This window comes from Crocodylus porosus, unplaced genomic scaffold, assembly GCF_001723895.1.
Source record: "Crocodylus porosus isolate Cpor-Errol unplaced genomic scaffold, CroPor_comp1, whole genome shotgun sequence".
Taxonomy (NCBI): Eukaryota; Metazoa; Chordata; order Crocodylia; family Crocodylidae; genus Crocodylus; species Crocodylus porosus.
In genome coordinates this window covers 24816972-24840456 of record NW_017728949.1, presented here as the reverse complement: position 1 = coordinate 24840456, position 23485 = coordinate 24816972, and the positions used below count along the sequence as shown (strand labels likewise).

The 23485-nt window shown below is 42.4% G+C and overlaps 1 protein-coding gene across 2 annotated transcripts in view; it reads right to left on the bottom strand.

Moving 5' to 3' along the window:
* Positions 1-23485, bottom strand: part of DNAH7 (dynein axonemal heavy chain 7) — a 226155-nt gene that overhangs the window by 194907 nt on the left and 7763 nt on the right. Inside the window, exons 2-7 of one of the 2 annotated variants that reach the window (XM_019553881.1) lie at positions 22175-22240; positions 19371-19479; positions 17760-17913; positions 14556-14649; positions 1500-1680; positions 1050-1122 (exon numbers count right to left, since the gene is read on the bottom strand). In XM_019553881.1, coding sequence (XP_019409426.1) covers positions 1050-1122; positions 1500-1680; positions 14556-14649; positions 17760-17913; positions 19371-19479; positions 22175-22240 — 677 coding nt within the window. Of the gene's footprint in view, positions 1-1049; positions 1123-1499; positions 1681-14555; positions 14650-17759; positions 17914-19370; positions 19480-22174; positions 22241-23485 lie in introns of those variants that run through there. The other variant, XM_019553882.1, reaches the window with a different exon arrangement.

Genomic DNA, 23485 nt, shown 5'->3' with positions numbered 1-23485 from the left:
TCTTAACTTTGGTTTGGATAGACTGCTTTCTCACTCTCAAACTGGAAAGATACATCAAGTGGAGTTCTACAGGGGGTCTATCATGGTCTCATACTAGTCAATATTTCCATTAATGACCTGGATGATGAAGGCTCCTTACAGATGTTTTCTTTCAGGCTAGAATTTATTGTCAGTTTACTGCTCGACTACCAAAAAATACAAGCCGCCACAAGGCAGCCAAACCGTATCCATTTCTTTAAAATCCCATAAGGGCTGAAACCACATTGTGGACTAGTCAAAGTCTTTATGCGGGTCTGTACCAGGCATAGCAGATTTCTGCTGATGACATTGATTTTCATGTTCTAATGACTCTTAGCAGCCAGTCTACATTAAAAAATATATATTATGTATGCATATAAGCCATTGCTGTATACAAAAAGTATGTCTACACTATAATTGCAACTCATATACATATATCCAAGCTAGCTAGTATAAAGCTAGCAGTATAATTCTGGACGTATGAAATCAGGACAGACTATAAAACCTGCTCAAGAAACTAAATAAACACTTGGACAGCTAACAAACGTAACTGAATTATTCTGACAGAAAAACACAAATCTTATCTTATTTGTGCTGTTATGTTTTGTATTCTTGACATAGTACTTATTAAGCAGACCCTTCACTGTTATATAATCACTCAGCTTTTCTAAAATCAGTGGAGTACGTGGATTAAAATCAGTGGAGTAATGCTAATTTACATTAGATGATGATCTGACTCATTATCACTTATTTTCAAATTCTGTGGGGCTTAGTCCAAGATTTACAAATCACTTACGATGTTAAATACTGCAAGAGGTTTGTTCTCAACTAACCATATATTTTGCAATCTCTCTAATAATGTTGCGTTGTATAAATTTACACAATAAATAACCTAATATTATTTCCTTTTTGTGTTTCATAGGTTGCTCCAATTAAGATGGATTGCTTTGGTCTAAGAAGTATTCCCTACATAGAGTATTCACCCTATTACTCCCTAGAGTCAGTGTTCAGGAAGAAATATGTTTTCTTACTCTGCACGATGAGATGGAAGCTCTGGCTTCGTGTCTTCATCTTTTTCCCTGGGATCTCTTAAAACAAAGTCAACTAAAAGAAAGTATATTACAAAAAAGAACAAAAAAACCACATAAATAACCTGAGTAAAGAGGAAAAAAACACTAAAAACAGGGCCAAATAATGCGACCCATTGAAGAGAATGACTGTATTTAGTACGAAGTAACTTGATTTGTGATTTACCAAATAAAATCATTTTTATGGAAAATCTTGAAGAAAGTGTAAGCTCTGAATAGTTTAAAATTTCTCTATTAGAAGGTAAAAGCAAATGCTGAAACCATAAATATTTCTTATTAAAAATACCTAAACACATCTAAAAATTCCATTTATTATAATGACAGCATCCCAAAATGAATACTTGTTTGTATCAATAAAGCTGGAGATAGAAAGTCCAGATATCACCAATTTACCTATGGCTTTCTTTACACTGAGAAGATAGTCTTCTTTCATTTCATCAGACAATAAATTAATACTTTTGCTAAGTACTTTCAGATGCCGTGGGACTAAATCCAAAATATGCTTCAGCCAAGAGTCATCCATTGGGGCCACGTGTTCTGTATCAATTCCATGATGAATGTAATAGTAGTATTTCTGCACAATAATGACAAAATAAATTGGCTGAGTTTAGTCTGATAATAACAGGATAAAGATGGTCATCTCTTCTGTGGTCTTTGATAGATATATGCATTTTCTGAGCAAAGATACTTTTCATGAGCAGTAAGAATTTGTTATACTGTAAACACCTATAATTCATTTTTAGGTTTCAGCTGGCCTTAATACAATCTAAAAAATAAATCAAAATGAATTATAAGTTATAAAGATGATATAATTGCATCATACTAAAATATAATGCAACAAATTCACCTTGTATTCACCATTGACTATAAACAGTATGTTCTAGCTTTCTAATCCAGTGTGGCCAACCTATGGCATGCACGCCATGGGCAGGCTCTGTGTGGCCCAAGTCAGGTAGGGGAGGGGGCAGGGAGCAGAAAGCAGAGCAGCAAATTGGACAGGGGAATGGGACCATAGAAGCAATCAGCGAGAGCATGAGGCTTAATTTGTGGCATGCCTGAGGTTGATGATTCTAGTGAATAGTGATCCTAGTTCATCAGAATGTGACAGTGACTGCTTGAATACAACACAGATGCAGGTGGTTATGCAAAATTATTATTTTGCAGGTGCACCTAAGGCCCTGACACATGTTCATTTTAAAGCATGATGGGATCTAATCCACATTCCCAACAATCACGCCTCCTGCCATATCACACATGCATGGTAGGACATCTGATTTTGGGTTTGGGGATTAGATCCCAATCACAATTTACTTGCTAGTACAGGCAGAGCCTGGAATCATGATCCTAGGCTCCCCCTGCACCAGCAAGTTGAAACTTAGATGCCCACAATCAGCTGATTGTCAGTTGGGGCCAGGGACCAAAAGGGCCCCCATCCAATTCTTGGCCCCAGCTGACAACCAGCTGATTGTCAAAACCCCAGCTGGGAGGTGTACACGGTTTTTACAAGTTGGTGTATGGAGACTCCAAAATCGGACTTCTGTATCCAGAACCTGTAAAACCATATATGCTGCATAACTGGGCAACATACAAATTTTTTACCCATCCCCAGCACCTGGCATCCTGAGATCAGGCTGCTGCAACCCAATCCCAGGGTCCCCAGGGCCTATAAAATCCATGTGCTACCCAACTGGACAGCACACAGGGTTTTTACTCATCCCTAGGCATGGGAACCCTGAGATCAGGCTGTGGATTATTAGTTTGTATTATTAAGACTTCTAAATTGTATTAGTGCACCCTAGTAGTGCTTTTATACTACATTTTTATATGAAAGTGAAGCATATAAGCATTTCTTTGATGCACCCAATTTTCAGTACATTTTCATGGATTTGTAGATGCTAGGGTCAGAAGGAACCTCAACAGATCATGGAGTCCGACCCACTGCCTAGCCAGGAAAGAGTGCTGGGGTCAAATGACACCAGCCAGATGTCTATCCTATTTTTTCTTTTCTTTTTCTTGGAACACCAAGGCAGACAATAAGCTGGTCAGCAGTAAGGGGAAGCACTGTAAAATTCACAGGCATCCACACTAATGCTAAAATTAAAAATCCAATTTTTAATATAAGACTTTTACCAGCCCTCACCTTTCATATGTTCTATAGCCCGTGAATTACAATTTTGTATGTCAAAAGTTATACTCTTATGGAATAGCCTAAGAGTTATTTTTTTAATATTTTTCAAATGCAACAAACTATTTAGGCTGCTGAGAGATGCTGGACAAAATTATGGCTATGGAGTGGCTGAAGTAAGAAGAACTAAATACCAGTGATGGTGGAACAAAGGAAATAGAGCCAGGTACTCAGCTCCACTGCCCTGGGAGTCAAATCTCATAAATCCCAAGAGAAAATAAACCTGAATTTCTAGGGGTCAGAAATGACAAGCTTCAACATGTTCCACATTACTTGCAGAAAATCCTTGTAGTAAATATAAAAGAATGAGAATTGTGAAAGGTTTCAAGGAGCATAGTAGGCTGGAAGTAGATGGGAGAAACAGTAAGCAACCAATACAAAGCATACTCTTCCAGCAAACTCAGGATGACCAACAGTGGCAGCAGAATTTCAGGAAGACAAGTTGCCTCAGAACTGTAGCAGCACAGTACCACGGGCAAGCCTCCATCAGCACGGTGAAGACAGCTGTCATCACCTGGAAATTAACTACACCCAAATATTAACCAGTGCTATACATAGAGTCACCATATGGGACAATGTGAAATCTGGGATGCTGATCCCCCCAGGAATACCAGTGGTACAGGGAGGGGCAGGCACACCACTACTAGTATTACCATTCAGGCAGCTAAGGAGTCAATGGCCCCTTAATGACCATTATTCTTTACTTCTCAGGTATTAACAATCCCCCTTTTAAGGGTCATTCAGCTAACCAACCTAACCTATTAAGGCAATTCTGGTCTCTGCTAGCGATTCCTCTTTCCCAGCTCTTGCCTGGGACACTTGGTTTACTTTTCACGGGATGGCCAGGACCAGCCTTCAAAATCCAGGACTGTCCTGGTCAGTCCGGGAAGTAAGATCACCCTATCTATAAATATCAGGGCTGTTGCTATCAAGTTGTGGACTGCTATGAAGAAGCTGCTGATGCCCCAGATTATGAAGTACAACAATCCACTGGAGGAAGACATTGATGGATTTGATGGTAGGGGCTTCCAAATTGTACAAGAGCCATCAATGGGACCCACATGCCTATTCTTTCCCACCATACCAACCTCAGCTTGCATCAACAGAAATGAGTATTATTCCACGTTACCTCAATACCTGTTGTACCTACATGAGAGAGTGTCCAATATTAATGTAGGGTGGTCTGGAAAGATACCTGATTTCAATATCTTTAGACATGCAGACCAGTTTATTTTTTTAGCGAAAAAAAATCTGTGCTTCCAAAACTGTTGTGGACATAAATGGTGTCATGGCTCCCACCATCATTATAGGAGATCCAGCTTACCCACTGCTTCCATGGCCTATGAAGCCTTTTGCCACACTTGGACAAGAGAAAGAATCTGCTTAACGACACCTTGAGCAGATGCAGAATGAATGGAGTGCATATTTGGAGAGCACAAAGATTGTGGTACCTAATAATAAGGCCAGAGGCTGCTAAGCATTTTCTACTTTAAGTGTTATCTATTTGCTGTATTTTGTCATTCTGAGCACAAGGCTGAAGAATAGAGACTTTTGGAGCATTATGAAGAACCAAAGAGTTTGCCTATCCAAACTGTAGCAAGGCCATAATCAGGGATATAATGTGCTCCTACTTCAAAGCTAGGAGCTAAAACAATTGACATGAACTTTTATTGTTTTGTTATGCTTTCTGAAATGATTTTTATGAAAAGGCATTTTATTATGTGCCTAGCATATGCAGTTTTATGAAACTGTATTGATCCTTTGTCAATAGTAGCTTTTATTGAAGAAATGCTGAAAATAATAAAAACTTTTTATCAAATGCTACACTACATGGAACATAAATCACAACAAAAACACCACAAATTATGTCTGAAAGTAAGTGTGCAAACATGTTTATACTGTTTTGGTCACTGATGCATGTAAACATAGGATTTTTGCCTGTTTTCTTCTCAGCAGTGTGTATCCTGAGCTAGGAACGTCACTCATAACTGTGGAATCCATGGTGGGGTTGCATTATTCTTGTTTTAAGTATGGGAAGTCAGAAGGAAAATACATTTTGCTCCTTCAAGCATATATTGTTTCCCGTATGCTACAGGAAACAGTTAGGTAGGGATTGTGATGGTGACAGTGGAAACATTATACCAAATTTTATCCAGCAGGAAAGTCTAATTCTACAAAATGTGAGGAACCATATCTGTATATCTCCATCTTAGCCATGTCTCCTGTCCCCTTGTCTCTCCATAAGAAAGAAGGCAGGGTAGATTTCATATTATGGACTTAGGGAGATCAAAGATCTATAGCACAAGGTTTTGTGAGCTTGAGCTCACTGCAACAGATGCTATGGAAGGACATGCACAGAGCAGCATATTAAACAGAGAGTGTGATCTGAATACAAAAGACAGGGAAGAGAGGGAGGGAGGAGACCACTCTTTCTCCACTCCTCCTGGGATACAGAAACAAGGCCTCCAAAAATTCCTCTAGCCCAAGATTTTGTCTTGACCAAGATTTTTTAACCATTCTTAAGTGACTAGTGCTCCTGTCTCTGGAGAAAAGACAGACAAAAACAGAACTAAAAATTATTGTATTAAATTCCACTCTCCAAGAAAACAATGAAAAAAGGTTGCCTTTTCTCCAGTTCTGGATAGCATTTACCAGGTTCAGGGGTGGGCAATTATTTGGGCCTGGGGGCCACATAGGAAGTTTTGATGAGTTGTCACGGGCCAGGTCAGCACCCTTGCCTGCCACAACAAGTCATAAAAACTCCCTGTGTGGGATGGGGCTGCAGGCGAACAGGGAGTGGTGTTCAGAAGCAAAATGGGTGGGCAAGGCCAGGATCACAGGGCAGAGTCGTAAGGCAGCTGTGTGAGGGTGTGGGGTGTGTGGAGGAGTATGTACATGTGTGGGGGGGGCTGCCTTGGGGTTAGGTCCCAGGAGCAAGCTGAGAATAAAAGGAGGGAGAGGGCAGCAGGTGTATGCAGCAGAGCTCACCCAGGCAGTGTAGTCCACTGCTGTCCCCACAGTGCTCCCCATGGGATCAAGCCCTGCCCAGGGCAACCTGCGCCACACTCCAGCCCACACCCACTGACCTGGCCCTGGCCAGTACACACAGCTTCCACTAGGGCTGCTCCCAGTGTGGTTATTGTTCAGTTCCTATCACCTCCAGCAGCAGCTCGTCCACCTGCTCTGTCTCTCTGGGCTGGGTGAAAGCTTTAGCCAGGCAGCTTCTGCCCCAATGCATGGGTCTCTGACTCCAGCTCCTGGCTGCCATCCACCCACTCAGCTGTCCATGCCAGGTAGGTGGAATAGGTGGAAGGCACCTGGGAGCTGGATTCAGAGCCCCATACACTGGGACGGGAGCTGCTTGGATGTAGCTTCGTTCCAGCCCGGAGCAGTACAGCAGGAGGAGAAGCTGCCACAGGAGGTAAAGGGAACCAAGCAGCAGAAGCAGCCCCACCAAAAGTTGTACATGGTGGCCGGGGCTGGGTGCAGGCTGGAGTACAGTGCATGCTGCTGCAGGCAGGGATTGGCCCCATGTGGAGTGCTGCAGGGGCAGGCCAGATCCAATCAGTTGGTGGGCCAAATCCAACCTGCAGGCCGTATTTTGCCTACCCCTGAGTTAGTCTTTTCCCAGAAATGATAGGCTTCCCCTATGTATAGGTCCCTGTACCAATCCTAGTATGTATGAGTGTTGCAGGGTACTGAAGTGCCCTGCGCCTAGGAAAAGGTACAGGTGCCAGTTGCTGGAGCAACCGCAGTTCGGTCATCTGACCAGAAGGGGGCAGGGCCTGGCCTATATAAACAACCTAGGCTGGGGCCAAGCAGGTAGTTCCCCACTAACATCCAAGGGAGAAGGAGTTCTGCTAGAGTAGGCAGCCTAGAGAAGCTTGATGGCCTGAACAGCTTTGGTTTGAGGACTGGGTGGAGAAAGCCCTGGTAAGGGTTTGATTGATGTTTTAGCCAGGAGGCTTAGTCCTGAGTTGAAGCTGATGGGCTCACGTTAATGCTTTTGGTTGTTTGTTGTTACACCGGAGGACCAGGTGAGGTTAACAGGGGTTGGAGGAGGCCTCACAGGAGCTCCACAGTGGTGTGGGGACCCTGGTGCCAGAAAGGGCACAGCATTTAAGGGTGCACTGACCCCAGCCCTGAGAAGGGGCACAGTGCATTGGGGCCAGGTAAGGTCAAGGCTACCTGAGCCCCACAGGAGTGATAGACCCAAGAAGGGGATTTAGGGGCCAGGTATGGCTACAGCCACCTGAGCCCCAAGTGCAGAGAAAGGCCCTAGGGCAGGCAAGAAGCCCCAGGGAGGGCGCACAGGCAAGAAGCCCCAGGGAGGGGATTTGGGGTCAGGCACGGCTACGACCACCTGAGCCCTGATTGTGAGGCAGGGCCCCAATGCAGGCGGGATCGTGGGAGAGAGCCCCGGTGTGAGCGCAGCCGCAAAAGAGGCCAGAGAACGTCCGCAGGGAACGCGGGCATCTGTGAGAAGAGAGAGACCAGGGGGCGCTTGTGAGGGTGCAAGCTAAACAGCCACGAGAGAGGCCGGGGAAGACGAGCCCAGGGAACCAGCGAGGGTGCGGGTAACTGAGACGAGCCCAGAGGGCGTCCGTGAGGACGCGGGCTATAGCAAGATAAGCAAGGAGCCGCCGTGAGGGCGCAGTAAGGGATTGACTAGACAATGTCCGGGACATCTGCAAGGCTTGAGGCATGGTATCAGGGGTGGGAAGAGCCACGCGTAGCCCTGAAGGCTTTAGGGCATGGAGTCAGCTAAGACAGGGCACAGACCGGGATACATCAGGGGTACCATGTTCAAGGGGTTGAAAAGGCAGCCTCCCATAACACTAATGACATCAAAGACATGGCGGGAGAGAACGAGGTTGCACTGACACCAACTTGGCACGGTAGGGGGTGCTAGGAGAGATCACGGCCACTCCTAGATCCCCGCCCCATGACAATGAGATGTGTAGGACAGTGAATGGTCATAGCACATCTACAAGCTGTCCTTAGGTTGAAGGATATTACCAAAGCAAAAATTAAGAGACAGACAAGGCTCCTGTTGAAAATGTCAATGAGCAAATCAACGATATTCACCAGAACCATTCTTCCAGAGCTGCATGCTGAATTGGAAGAGCAACACTATCAATATAGGCAGGCTTGGAATGGTTGTACTGTCCTGCAGTGCTTGTGCCAAAATAGAACATCATTATTGCCTTATGCGCTTTTATAACACACAAAATAACTGTACAAAATGCACTGAAATGTAAAAAGGCTTCTGAAATAAGTGTTCTGAACCAAAGAAGTTAACAATACTAAAAGTCTACATAAAACTAGATCACTGACTTACAATATCCATGCATTTTAAATGTCTCACTTTGGGAAATGCACCTCATAAAATGCTAAGGTAGCTAAAGACTCAGGGCATTGCTCAACTTGTGAAGCAATTCTTTATTGTAACTCAATAATCATAACTGCATTGCATTGTTGTTTGGGGTTTGTTATTTTTTAACCCCATCACCGACCTGCTTGAGTGAGACTAAGAAGGGCTGAGTATAGAAAACTGATCACATGAAAGGGAGAGAAAACTGTTTTTATGTGGGGAGTGGGGGGGTGTGAATGAACAATTAGCAAATTACATTCTAAGGCCGCTGACAGACATTAAAAAGAAGGTGAAATGGGATCTGAAGCATGACTTCAATAATCACGACTCCTGTCATGCCACACATGCATAGCAGGAGGTATGACTGTGGGATCAAGCATCGGATCCCATTACACTATATTGCCGATGCAGGGGTAATCCGGGAGTGTGATACTGGTCTCCCCCCTCACTGGCAATCTTCAGTCCTGTGGCTGGGACCCCCATCACCTGTCAGAGCTCCCAGCCATGGGAGTATACAGTGTGCACCCAGCAGCCGGGAGTTCTGAACACTGCTGGGCTCCAACCCATAGGAGCACATGGTATACCTCCAACTGCTGGGAGCTCCAGTCCCTACCAGGGCTTCCAGCCATGGGAGCAAAGGGCAGCTGCAAGCTCCACCAGTGTTCAGAGTTCCCATCCATGTGGGGATGGGGCACCCTACACTCCCACAGCTGAAAGCTCAGTCAGCTGATCGGGGCTCCCTGTCTCACAGTTCTCCTCTAGCTGCACCTCAGTCAGCTAACCCATGTTCCCAGCCTCCAGAGCACACTCCCATGTGACTGTGTGTCCACACATTCCATTAAAGGCGTGACAAGAACCAGACACATATTTTGCATAATAACTTTGTCACTTATTCCTGGTTTTCTCATGCCATTGAATGAAAATGTGGTCAGTTCACTACTTAAGAGGTGATTAACCAGTTAATCACATCTTATGTGTAATAGGTGTCAGGGACCTAACAATTCAGCTACCATTTGGAGTGTAAAAAGTAAAGAGCACAGCAATGAACCAGGTGAGAGTGGCAACATTAAAAAGGTAAGAAAAGGAGGATGGTTGGTGACTGTAAGATATGAAAATTTCAACAACAAAAAACTACTTCAGAAAAAATGTAAAATGTAACAAATCTATGGCGCAGGTGCCACTTTGAACATGGAGTGAGGCATAAAGGTGATAAAAGCTTACCAGGCTCATAAAGGTTCCACTCACATCTGTCCAAAAGGGCAACAAGCACTCAGGTCCCAGAACAAATGTGACAGAAAAATAAATTAAACAAAAAAACCCTACACAATGGGCACATCTATACATGCATTTACTCCAGCCTAAATTTACACTTATGTAAACTAATCTGGCATAAGCCCTTTTGGGCAAGCATCTACACAGGTGCTGACAAGGGAGAAAATTTCCACCCAGTTTCCTGCAGCCCTGCAATGGGCCCCTGCAGCTACCAGGGGGAGCTCTATGCTCTGCTGCAGCTGCCAACACCCAGCAGCCGTCTTCAAATGCTAGCCCCACTCTCTGCTTTCTGGCACTATGGCTGCTCCAGCCCCTGACCCGGACAGCAACAACCAGTGCCCCGCATCCCTCCTTGCTGCCACACAGGCCCTGATGGGCCGCTGCACCAACTAGCACCTAGCCCATGGCTGTCTCACCAGCCCGGCTGCCCAGTGTGCAAAAATCACCTGCCTGGCTGCTGACCAGAGCCACCACTGCTACTGCATGACTGCCAGTGGCAGAGATGCCAATGATGAACTACTCTGCCGGGGCCACCATTGTCCTCCTGGGCCTGCAGTCATGCCACCTCTAGGCCCACGGGGCCAGCCAGCACTGGTGGCAGCACATTATACAGCACATCTTGAATGAGAAGACATAACTGGACAGCTTCCGCGTGACCTGGGCCACCTTCTGGGACCTGCTCCAGCAGCTCCAGCCCCACCTGGAGCAGCAGTACCCCAGCATGCACCCAGTCCTCCCTGAAAACACCTGGCTACCCATTGCTTGCTGAAGCTGGCCACGACAGCAGGCTCTAGTACATAGGACACCTGTTCAGCATGGGAAAAACCACCACTGGGGAGGCCCCTGGAGGCATGCCTACCTTCTCCTGCCCTGGCAGATGTGGCCCAACACCAACCACCTGGACCCCCACCAGGCCCATTTGAACCAGTGCCTGAGCCAGACCCACATCCTGGTAGAGGATGCCTTTGGCTGCCTCAAGGGCTACTGGCCTCCCTCATTGCCCACCTCAAGGTCACCAAGGACAACCACCCCTGAGTCATTATCACAGACTCTGTGCTACATAACATCTGTGAGGCCCAGGAGGAAAGGGGAGCTGTTCTGCGAGGCCTGGATGGAGAAGGTGTGGTGTGCAGAGGATGCCTGGAGGCAGGAGCACCACCTGCAGCGGCAGTGACAGCAGTGGGCCCTGGTGGGAGGGCTATGTGGCAGGGCACAGGCCAGGGGTACCTGGCACCTACAGGCAGCAGAGGACCTCCTCCCAGGCACAGGCAGGGGCCTGCTGCGGGGCAGCGGGCAGCTGCCAGGGTATATGCAGGGTTCAGGCCAGGGGCTGGGCAGCGGGTGGCATGAATGTGACTGCCAGGGCCAGAATGGTGTCCAGCACATAATGGTCATCATCCATGGCCTACACTGCCCAACCCAGTTTGACATTCTGCTCCCACAACACTTGGAGCTGCTCATGCTCCAGGGCCAGGAGCTCAGCCCAAAACTCCTAGTTAGCCTGTTCCTACACATTCTCGTAGGTGACATCCTCACCTGCCAAACCCACGTGTGGGCTTGCCTGTGGGGCACGCTGGGCTGACACTTGGCCAAGGCCCCCCACCAGTTAGCACTGCTGGCAGGTGGCTGCATCTCATGTCTGGCTCTAGGGCTGTGTATCTGGCAAGGCAGGCACTGGCCAGGGCTCCCCAAGCTGTTGGTAGAAACTATAGCCAGGAAGCTGGCTGGGATGAGGTGCTGCATGCCCAAGGGTCTCTCCTCCAGTGAGAAGGCAGGGACTTGGGCAGCCCATGCTGGTGTCTACTGCACAGCTGTGGCCTGCGTCCCAAAGTGCCAGGATGGCTGTCAGTTGTCGCATAAAGGGGACGGACTTATGGGCACACCTGAACTGACGATTGTGGTCAATCATAGTAACCAACTACCCGGAAGGCCTTGACTTTTATGCGGCACTGCTGTGCTGGCTGGTTGTGCCCTCATTCCCACTTCCAGCTTGACGGGGCCTCATAAATGTGGGTATTGGAGCACCTGCCCCACTCAAACTGTCGCAGCACTTCTCCCTCACCCCACAGCACCACAAGGCTGCCAGTCTTCTCCTGACTCCAGTTGAGGCCCTGGGTGGAAGGCACAGGCATGGGTAGGAGGAGGATGCCATGTTGGGACCCATGCCAGCTCTCTGGGCCCCCACATGGCGGTCCCTGTGATTCTGGCCCTGGGCAGCTGACTGAAGCACCCAGTGCAAGGGTATAGAAAGGGACTGGCAGCCACACAGCAAAGGCAACGCTCCATAGCCCCTTCAGGTGCAAGGCAAGCTGCTGGGGTTTGCTGCAGGCAGATGACACTGGCCCTGCTGCCCAGAAGCTGCGTGTAGGTGGCCCTGAGGGGCTGACAGGCTTGGCTAGAAGCTGAAGCAGCCTGCAGCTCCCTTCAGCACCCAACTGGCCCTGATGGCACTGCCCTGGCAATCGCGCAGCAGTGCAGTGCCAAGCAGCAGTGCTGGGGTGCTGACAGGCAGGCGGGCAGGCACAGGTAGCCTGTGGCCTGCCCAGGCTCCCTGGTGAGTGTGCCACAGGGCTCAAAATGTCTGCAGGCTTTGATAACCTGCAGACAGGGACCGCCATAGAGGCAGCCCAGCCCAGAGCCAGGAGAGGCTCCTAGCCTGCAGTGACTGGGCAGACCCAGGAGCAAACTTGCTCCCAGGTCGCGTCTACGTGTGCATTACTACACATTAACTAATCCTGCTTAAATTTCTTACTTGCATTTGCAAATCTGCAAGTAGAAAATTTAAGCAGGATTAAGGGTTTTTACTGTGCAGTAAGTGCAGACACATGTAGACACGCACACTTACTTCACAGTAAACTACATTAATGTGCAGTGCCACATTTTGTGTAGCCGTGCCCAGTTGTGTTGTAGGACAGCATGTTCAGCTTCTGGAAAAAATCCTCTCCCAAGCACTATTTATGCTGCATGTTCATCTGGATGTCTTCCTTGGGGTCCACCTTTGGCTCTTGCATGGGATCGTGGTTTTCAGAAAAAAAATTTCTTCAGTGGTGTCCTGTCAGAGTGGTGGTGTCCTGTCAGAATGGAGTTCTGCAGTCTCTTGGATGCCTTAAAAGCTGCCCACAAAGTTTAGTGTTTCGTGGTAGCCTCCTTGGTAAAAACTTCTCCTCTGGTCCAACTGCCAATAGCAGGTATAAATACCAGGAACACTGCTGGAAATTCTGTTGATTCCCTTGGTTTTTTTTATAATTCTGCCAATGTTTCTTTCATTTGTTGTGGTATTGGAATTTGCCTTAAGAGTGACCCCTCTCCATAATCAGCTCTGTCAGATATTCATAATTCTTGCCATTCCAGGGGCTGCTGCTAAACATTTTTTTGAGATCTTTCAAAGATCTTTCAAATTCATCACCTCTTCACTGGTCCATGAGAATCCATAAGACTGTAATGCTAACAAGTGTATGTGAGCAGTACATCTGTCTGGTAAATCTGGCACATTTGGTTAGGTTAGGCATTTAAACAGGGAGGCAACATCCAGTCAATGTAACCTCAAGCAATTGAGGGCAAACAGGTAAACAAACAGAGCAATCCAGATGCGAAATAAATGTAAGACAGCAGTGGGAGGTTTCCCAGTTGCAGGAAAGTACATTTGAAATACATACAGGACAACAAACCATTTGAACCTGTTCCTGGGTGAACATCACAAAATTAGCTCATTCCACTTCAAAAGTCGATTATCCAGTTTAAAATAATTGGCCGGAGAAAATATAGAAAAAAACATGTTGCAAAGCATTTTAATCTGTAATAAATATTAATGCATTGATTATCAGTTGGAGTACTGGGAGATCCTTTTAAGGGTGCCACAGGGTGAGAGGAGGTAAGGGCTCACTTCTCCCCCCACTTCCATACTTGCACAGACCCTGTGCAAGGCACTAAGCACTGTAATAAATCAGAGTTTTTTAAAAGGGATGCCACTAAATTCAGAAATAATATGGAAGGATCAAAAAAGGTTGAAAGCTACTGGATTAATGAGAAACCCCCCTGTAGCCAAATAAGACTCCGTAACAGAGTCCTCTTATTGCATTCTGTTCCTGCTAAGAGGAGAAATATTTTCAGAGGAAAGAATACATTGCTTTGTCTAAGCAGATGCTAAAACATGCATACAGCCCACACACCTTTCTTTCCTCCATGGCAACTCTCAATCATTCCTCTCACCGATGTTATTCAATGAACCTAAAAACAGTCTCTGCTCAATTTTCTAGAAGGGATAAGGACAGAGACAGATAGGAACGCTAATTTCTTCAGTATAATACTACCTGCAAGTCTTCTTTTGTACATACATGTTATCAACAAAAAATAATTTAGACAATTAAAAACAAAAGAAAATTACAAAACAGAATTGACTTAGATTGAGATAATTTGTTACCTAAATTTTTAAAAATTAATCTAAATTCTCAATAACAAAACTTCTTTACAGTATATCAAATAAAACTAATATCTCAAGGAAATTAAAGTGCCTACTACCATAATAATTCAGAACATCAATAACCTCATCACAAGTTAAGAGAAACATAAAAGCAATCATTTATAGTAATATTATATGAAAGGTGTAGTGTTTAATTACCAATATGTCTTTTTCTATTGGTGAAGAAAAATCTGCTTTTGGAGGCTGAGTTTCATCTAGGGAAGTAGGCTGCTCCATAGTAAAGCTTTGCTGCCTGACAAAACAAAGATGATATTATGTGTGCTGTGCCCTGTACTCCTTAGGTAAATCACACATATCTGAGAACTACCAACCAAGCAAAAGAAAGATTGCCACCTTTGGAATCGTAAGCATGAAAAATTATATTGAAATCCTAATATTTTTCCAGACAAAATGTTATTCACAAACATCTTTTCTTTGAGGGTTTACAGGCTTGATCCTTAATTCTACACTCTCTAAATGCAATCTAATTTTAAATTTAAATTTTAAACAGGAAATACTTTTGGAATATCAGTTATGTATCTTTCCACAATCAAGTCAGTAAGAACTACTAAAATTAATACAAACTACAGGATCTGCCATGATACGTTAAAACTTGTCTTATTGTAAGCGTTAGATATATATACATTAACCACTTTTTCTAATTCAGTTCATGACAATTAATTTATGACATCATTAAAACAAAAAAGCTTGAGAAGAAATACATTCTTTATTAACCAATAATGCCAAACTACCAATATACAAAATCTTTGTTATGACAATTAAAACATTGTAGTCAAGTATTCATTACAGTTACACTACCAGCTCTTCTGATGCTAAATCACAGTATTAGATTCCACCCTTCTGTTCAGTTGAATTTATCAACATTTCCAAAGAAGTCTTCAGGCTGCTAATCTCCTTAGCAGAAGATACACACAATGCAGACTATATGGGCTTCTACAGATATGCAGGGAGCCAGCTCCAATACGCTGGAAATCCAGTGCGTCAAAACAGACTTCAATGAGTCTGCTGGAGCACGAAAATCCAGCAGCCTCCCTTGTCATGTGTATCAGCATCCCCAAGCTGAAAAATAGCACCAAGGTGCTTTGAACTAAAGTTTGTTTGATGAACTTTAGTTCAAACTGCCCTGCCATTTTTCAGCACAGGGGACGCTGATACACATGACGCTCAGATGTTTTTAATTAGCATGGCTTGCTAATTAAAGCATTTCCCTGCACCTCTTGGAGCACATATGAAAATGCCCTGTGCTTCCAGAAGAGGCACTACATATTTTCTCCTATATAACACACCCTTGTATATAATATGCACTTTATTTCTGAAAGACAGAAGGAAGGGGAAAAGATTTTTTTACAGAATTATAGGTTCAGGGAGACATATATCTTACTTAGTCTATAAAGAAGTATATCTACCATGCTTTCTGATTGACTTCAGATTACCATGGCTAACTACGTCTCCCTGCAGAGAGCAGGGACAGAACCTAATCTTCAGTTGACTCACCCTTCCTTTTCCTGCTTTACTAAAACCCCACCTGCAGCTGAAGACTGGGCTCTTTGGGTGCACCTATGATTTTGAAAAAAGCTAAAGAGTTGTGAAATAGGAAAAAAGACCAGGAGTGCAAGCAGACAGCAAAATTGCTCTAAGAAAGGTTAATTTAATTAGTGGAAAGTCAAGACAATTAAAAAGTAGAGGATGTTATTAACACCTCCAGAGTGGTAAGCCAATGAGCCAATAAGACTCCCACAGCAGCCTGAACTGTAATGACAAAGGTGCTGCACTATGGAGCAGGAATCAAAGCAGGGTACTTCTTTTCTGGGCAGAAAGTCAACTTTCCCACTTAATACATGCACCCCAATTGTGATTGGCAAAAGAGTGTGTTATATGCAAGAAAATATGGTATAATTTTATACAAAGTTTACAATGGATGTTAAACAAAAGGATTTCTAAAAACACAGGACTTCAATTTTTAAAGATTTAAGATGTCCGAGACTGTGAAAGAATGAGAATATTTTTAAAGGTCAATAATAATACTTAAATAATTCAATAGTTAGAATACCTGGGAAAATCATTTATCCTTTTTTATTATATAATAAACCAACATAAATGCAACTAAATTTCATTTAAAGACATATGTGACACAACACATTTTTAAAATTTCAAGATTCATTGATTAGCACTAACTGCCATATATAGTTTTCAAATGTCTTGTAGGCATCACTGCTTGCTGTATTATAAAACAACAAGTTAGTATGAAATAGTCTCATTGTAGTTTAATAGTGCAAGGTGCATGATTCCATCTTTTTGTGTAAGTTATAAAAGTAAAGTGGATATAATTTTATAATGCTTTTAACAATAAGATGCATCAGGACATCATTTATGGACAATTTTTATCGCACTTCAAGAACTTTCAAAAAGGAGAGGGGAAACACTAAATTTTAGGTATATTTACTAAACACTTCTCAAATAAGGACAGCCTAAATCCATTATAAATCCCTTACTGAGTTTGACTCGAGATCTTTAAGGTATGGATCATCTGATCAATTCCAGCTGCCAAATCTATTTTTAATTCAAGATCTAATACCTGCTCTTTTGTGCTTCCAAAGCAAACCATCCCAAGACATAACTCTTCCAGGAGGGAAAGTGTTTCCATCCTCCATCACAAGCAATCTAATCCTACACACACTCGCCATCATACCACATGAATCACTCTGATGTACGTTTAACAGAAAAACAAACAATTCTTTAATTCAAAAAAATTAGAGAGAGGAGTCTACTCAAAATAAAATAAATGACAAAACGAATGAATAAATATATCAATAAAATAGTAAGAGAGGATAGGAAAGCACAGCAGACTGAAGGATAGAGGTTAAAGTGTGAGATACAGTCGCATACAAACAGAGCCTCCAGTTCTCATGAAGTCATTTATTGTAAGGCACAAAGGCTAAGACATTATCTATTTTGCAGTACTCAACAGGGGGTACAAAACAGAAGGTCAACAGCCTTCACTACTAAAAAGATCATATGTCATATGTAAAAGTCATATGTAAAAGTTTGTCATTCTTTCCAAGTAGTTTTCTAAACAGTCAAAATAAATGCAACTGAATCCCAGTCCTTGTGGTTCCACAGTTTATTCCATAGCTGGTCAATTTTACTGAAACTACTACGAGTGATGAAAAGAGTATTTTACCTGCTAGGTCTCTTGAGTTACTGATATATTTTGCATTCATATACATAGCTTACTATTGACTGGCAATCTTAAAACCTTTTTTTAAGCTAACATTTTTTAGAAGTTTCAGTTCACCTTAGAAAAAGGAAAAAGAACATGTATACAAAAAGAAGACAACTCACATTATGATATTAACAAGAGCACTTCTAAAATTTTCACGAGCCTTTTTTGGACAATAGCTGTCCTGCACTTTACAAGCTGATGTTCCAGCAATTGGTTCGCCAACTTCAGAGTCCTGTATTTTGCGTCTCTTATTCTTTTTTTCCAAATATTCTCCTTATATGAAACACAAATGGAAGTTGCATATTATGAATCCAAGCTCACAAAGTAATAAATACACTTCAGTTGTCAAAGCCCTCACCTCTAATTTATTCCAATTAAGATCTCTCACCATAGTTCAAGGATCAGTCATTTGCAGAAAAAGTGAATAAAGCATTAAAAATGAATACAAATATGAATCCATAAAAAATTATACCAGCCTATTCAATGAAAATAAAAAAATAAAATATTACAATTTCATAAACAGATGTCATTGTTTTTGTCAATTCTTTGCTAGTGTCAATAGTTCATAAAGATATTTGTTAAGTGCTAAAGTAAACCTGAATGCTAACCATATTTCTTTTATAAAGATTTTTGAGTAAAATCGTGTCTAATGAAGTCAATAGACGCTTTGGGATTGAGTTTACCTGGGCCAAGATTCACCCCTTCCCCCACCAAATGTATTTCCTTGATCACTGTACTGGTTTTCACATACTACACCTCCCTCCCCAGCAAACCCCTCCCCCAAAAACCCAAACAAAAAACCCCCTAACTCTTCCTCTTTGAAGTCAAGGAGATCTTTGTCATTTGCTTCAATAACAGAACCAGTTCCGTAGTTTACTAATAAATTAGAAACATTGCTATAGTACTATATTTCCTTGTATATAACATGCACTAGAATAATATACACCTTGTTTCTAAAAGACATAATGAAGGGGAAAAAATCTTTCTTTGGAGTAAGTAACTGAGTAGCAGCAACTAGGTAGGAAGCCAAGCTCACTGACTGTTTTGCTCCCTATGGATCACTGCAGATTTTACTTTTGGTTTCACCTGGAGCAGCAGAAACTGTGCTTACCATTTCTCACATGTAATGCACACTCCAATGTCCAGCAGCTGTTTTTTGGGAAAAAGCCATGTGTTGTATATGTGAGGAAATATGGCATGTTATACAATGTAAATCATTAAAAAACCCCACAGATTGATGTTAAAAGGAAAATGTATATGAATTATTTTTATGTAAAAGAAATAACACTTAATGAATAAGCAGTAAAATGATGATTTTTTAATGTTACAGGATGGTAAAAGCAAACCTAACTTTTGGAAACATTTACACCACAATGTAAACTTTGTGCCAGACCTCAATCTAATATTTTATGTGAAGAACCAAAAATATCGAAGTAATGAGCAACACTTAATACTATATTTTTTATCCAAGATGATAAAGATGTTTGACAAATATTTGTAAGTTTACCTGCACCATAATGCTACAAGGTAAATTAAGCATTATTGTTCTCATTATACACACAAGAAAATTGAGGTACAGAAAGGTTATAAGATTGCCTGGGACCATATTGGGAGATTTCGGCAGTCTAGCAATAAAATCCTAGTCTCACAATCCTCTATTCTTGTATTACCTCAGTTTCACACTTTCCCCCCTGAAGTCTCCTTTATTAAATGTTGAGTGTTAACCTTACCAGGTGGAAACTCATTTTTGACAGTAAATTCATCAGGTCCATCATCTTTCTGTTCTTTTCTCAAGTGGAATAAAGGAGCAGCTTCCTGCCATTGTGGCTTAGTGCTTATCTGAAATGAGTATTTTATTCTTTAGCTTTATAACATACCAAGGCACACCAGTCTAAAAGCTTTAAGTGTCTCACACACATACACAAGAAGTAATCACAGAATCATAGGGTTGTGGAAGGGGACCTCCAGGGTCACAGAGTATGCCCAAATCGTCCCTGTCAAATGCTTATCCAGCCTCGTCTTGAAAACCTCCAATGAAGGGAATTCCATAACTTCCCTGGACAACTTACTACACTGCCTTGATGATCTGCAAGCAAGGAAGTTTCTCCTCATATTGAATCTAAACCTAGTTTACTGCAATGTAAAGTACTTACTTCATGTCCTGCCCCCCTGCCACAAAAGGGAACAAATGTTCAAATATCAGAAGATTGCTATTATGCCCCCCCGCCATCTCCTTGTCTTTAAGCTAAACAATCCTAGTCTGCTCAGCCTTTTCTCATACAGCTTGCCTTCCAACTCTTTTCTCATTTTGTCATCTGCCTCTAGAACCCAATTTCTCCACATCCTCCTTATAATACGGAGCATGCACAAAAAAATCTTTCACATACTAAAAATAACTTGTGACATTTTATGCTTATAAATTACTATTAATTTGTGTAAGTTGTATATACCTACCACAAACCCAAGACATCTGTGATATTAAAGAAACATGAAAGCAACACTACAGCTAAGTAAAATAGGTAAAACATGATGAAGTCATTTTCACCAAAAGGAATCTATGACTAGGGGAAAGAACTGACGTCAAAAATACTACAGGGGACCTAGGATAAGATCCTTTCCCCTTCAATATAAAAAATAGTTTTTCACATCCTGGATCTCACTTCATGGGGACTCTAACTCTAATGTGAAAATCATAGTGTACAATAGCCATCAATAACTTAGCAAGGCTCCTGCTATTTTTCAAGAATCTAGTACTAACTTTCCCTATTTTTACTAGTCAGGTAAAACTCCTAGAAATATATTGTAAGGAAAATGACTCCTCACACTAAACTACATTAAGACTCACAATTTCCCAAAATGCACTACCCTCAATTTTTCAGGACACTTATTCAAGAATTAAGAAAAGCTTTTATTGGATTCCCCCAGGCAGAGATACAATTCTGTATCTCTCTGACTAGTTGAGGCTGTCAAAAAAACTTCCTTGACCTGAATCTTGGTAACTTTTTTTGTTAACTCAGATATTGCAAAGCTGGAATCAGATACTGCATAGTAACTTTTCACAATTTTCACACACACAAGCAGAATTAACTCCAAAATATCTGAGTTTTCCTCCATTCCAGCTTTGCTTCTTTATTGAAACATACAAAAATAGCTCTTATGTGTCCTTTGTGAAATCCTACACAAGGTTAGAGGTTTACCTGTTTGAAGGCCCCCGCTCTGTCCCAGTTCAGGAGTAAAGGGGTTGTGTTGCTGGATTTTTATGTACTTATTTATAGTTTCAAGAAGACTGTTTATTTTAAATTAGCTCAAAATGAACTAAGTATCACGTTAAAATCAAATGCACACAGGTTAAGAATGCCAAATGATGCAAGAGAGAATTAAAATTTCATTTTGTATAGTAGTAATTATACCATAAAATATGGCCTAAGTATCATTTCCAATGCAAAATCTGTTGTTTTAAGCAACCACATCCAAAGATTCCTGACATTTCCAACAGCTTTTCTAACTTTAGGTAATTATTGAATACTAATGAGGAACTGACTAAATTTTGCTAGTTTTTGGGGGACTTGCTTAAGACTGGTCTTGATATATTTAACCTTCTTCCTGCATTTCCCTGCATACCTTTAAAAGGTAAAACCTCTAGATACTGAATATATGAAGAATTCTTGATGGATTTACAAAGCTGTCTTTCATTTCATTATGCTTTCACTTACTTGAGGAATATACTACATTTCTTCCCATTTCAGTTAAGTAATAAATTAATTTTCCACCTATTTTCCTTTTATTAAAAAAACTTCAGTTTTGTAATGGCTTCTTATTTAACTCCTTAAAAGCTATTCTTAATGCAACCCAGTATAAATTCTTAATTAGTAATCCACAGTATGTATTCTGAGCTTTCTTGGTTCACTGTTTCATTACCCCAGTGTCAAATCAGTATCATCACACTATTTCAAATAAATGACAACAGCATAAAACTAAATTAATATAGATGGTGAATCAAGCAATCTTCACCATCTGTAGCTGTCCCGTATTTAACTGAAATACAGCATAGTTTTGTACAAGTGTAACCAAATCATAGATCTGAATTGAGGCTCAGGTCTTAATCCTGGAAGTCCTTCACGTGCACTTAATTTTACTTCCGTGACCAGTTATATTGACCTTAATGGTAGTAAAGAAAGCATGTATAAGTGTTTGACACATTGGGTCCTTTACACCTTATTATCTGTTATATTTTGTTACCCTTAAGCTCTGAAGGGGTCAGGAGATTAGAATAACCTATATTCCAGCTTTTCGATGACATGTACCTTTGTCCCTCTCTTCTATACCATAATCATTTTCAATTAGTCTAAATAAACCACATTCATTATTTTCAATGCTTTTGTATATGTAGATGCAGGTTTGTTGTTATGCCATATGCACATGTTTTGATTAGATACATTTCTTACTGTAAATTCTCACTGTAGTTTCTCCTATGCTTCCTTTATATTCCAATGGGGAAAATTTAATTGAAGGGACAAAATAGAAAAAAAATTACCTGAGACAGATGTGGTAAAAATTTAATTGTAGACTTTGCCAATTTTCCTTTGCCAACTGTTTTGGGCTAGAAAGAAAAATAAGAAAAAAACTAAACCAGTAATATTAAACTTCTCAATATGATAAAACCTAGATTTACACAACAGTTCAGTTACGGTCCTCTTTCTAATTAATTATTTTCATCCTCTCCGAAAGGCACCCTTCCATGCGCCCCATTTCTTCTCTTCTCACCAGATTGGGTTTCCACTGGAACAGCCATTTCCATCAGGCTCGGGAGGATCCATGCTAACATTTTGTCAACATAAACATTACAGCAATACAAGATCATGTAAAATAACAAAAATCCACTGTTTGATTCAATTGTCATAATTACTGGTCAAAATCCCTCATATAAGGGTGGGAGAATGGGGGGTTCTTAATCAGAGCCAAGCTTAGGGGTGGGCAGTGTGGGCGACCACCCAGAGTACCATGATCAAGGGGGCACCACACACACACATGCCCTGCCTGCCCCACCACTCATGCTGGGCAGGAGCCAGCAGGGGACTTCGGTCACAACCAGCCTTGGGGGACAGACAAAGGGGTCTGCCATGCCCAGAACTGACTGGAGCCAGCCAGCCAGGGCAGCAGTGGGAAGCACTGCCAGGCAACATCACAGACTGGAAGAATGGCCTGGAGGGCTGGGCCAAGGGCAAGACAGTGGTGCCATTGAGAAGGTGGCACAGTTAGGTGGCCCTGGCTTACACACCAAAGGCTTTAGCATCATGACCTGTTGGGGCTAGAGGTTGAGCTGCAGCCCCCCACCTCGGTCACTACTACCACTGTCAAGCACAAGGGCACAGGCAGCCAAGTGATGCTTCACTGTGGCTAGGCTTCATGTGTGGACAGCCCTGCCTGCTGCCCACCCACCTGCCCTTCCTACTGCCCTGTGCTGAGCCTCCACTGTCCCCCAGCCCTGCCACCTCCCACCAGGCCAGCATCTCGGGGTTGTAACTGTTTTATTGATTTTTTTTCTTCTGTATAACTGCCGCGTGGCACTCTCACATTTATGTAACCTTGAAGTCTTAACTAGTAAGCTAAATGAGCGCTTTGTATTTTTCTCTGTTGGCAGTAAGCTACACATGCGTATTTTGTAGATTTAATTTCTTATCTAGAAGTGTTATTTTTGCAGAAATGAAACTTATGTAGAAAGTCTGCCTAGCAATTATTATGTAAAAGAAACTATCCTATCCCTGTATGCTCAGCTTATATCATAGTTAGTGTCACAGAGGCAGTCCAACCAACATCTATAAAGAGGCAAAGAAACAGAAAACAG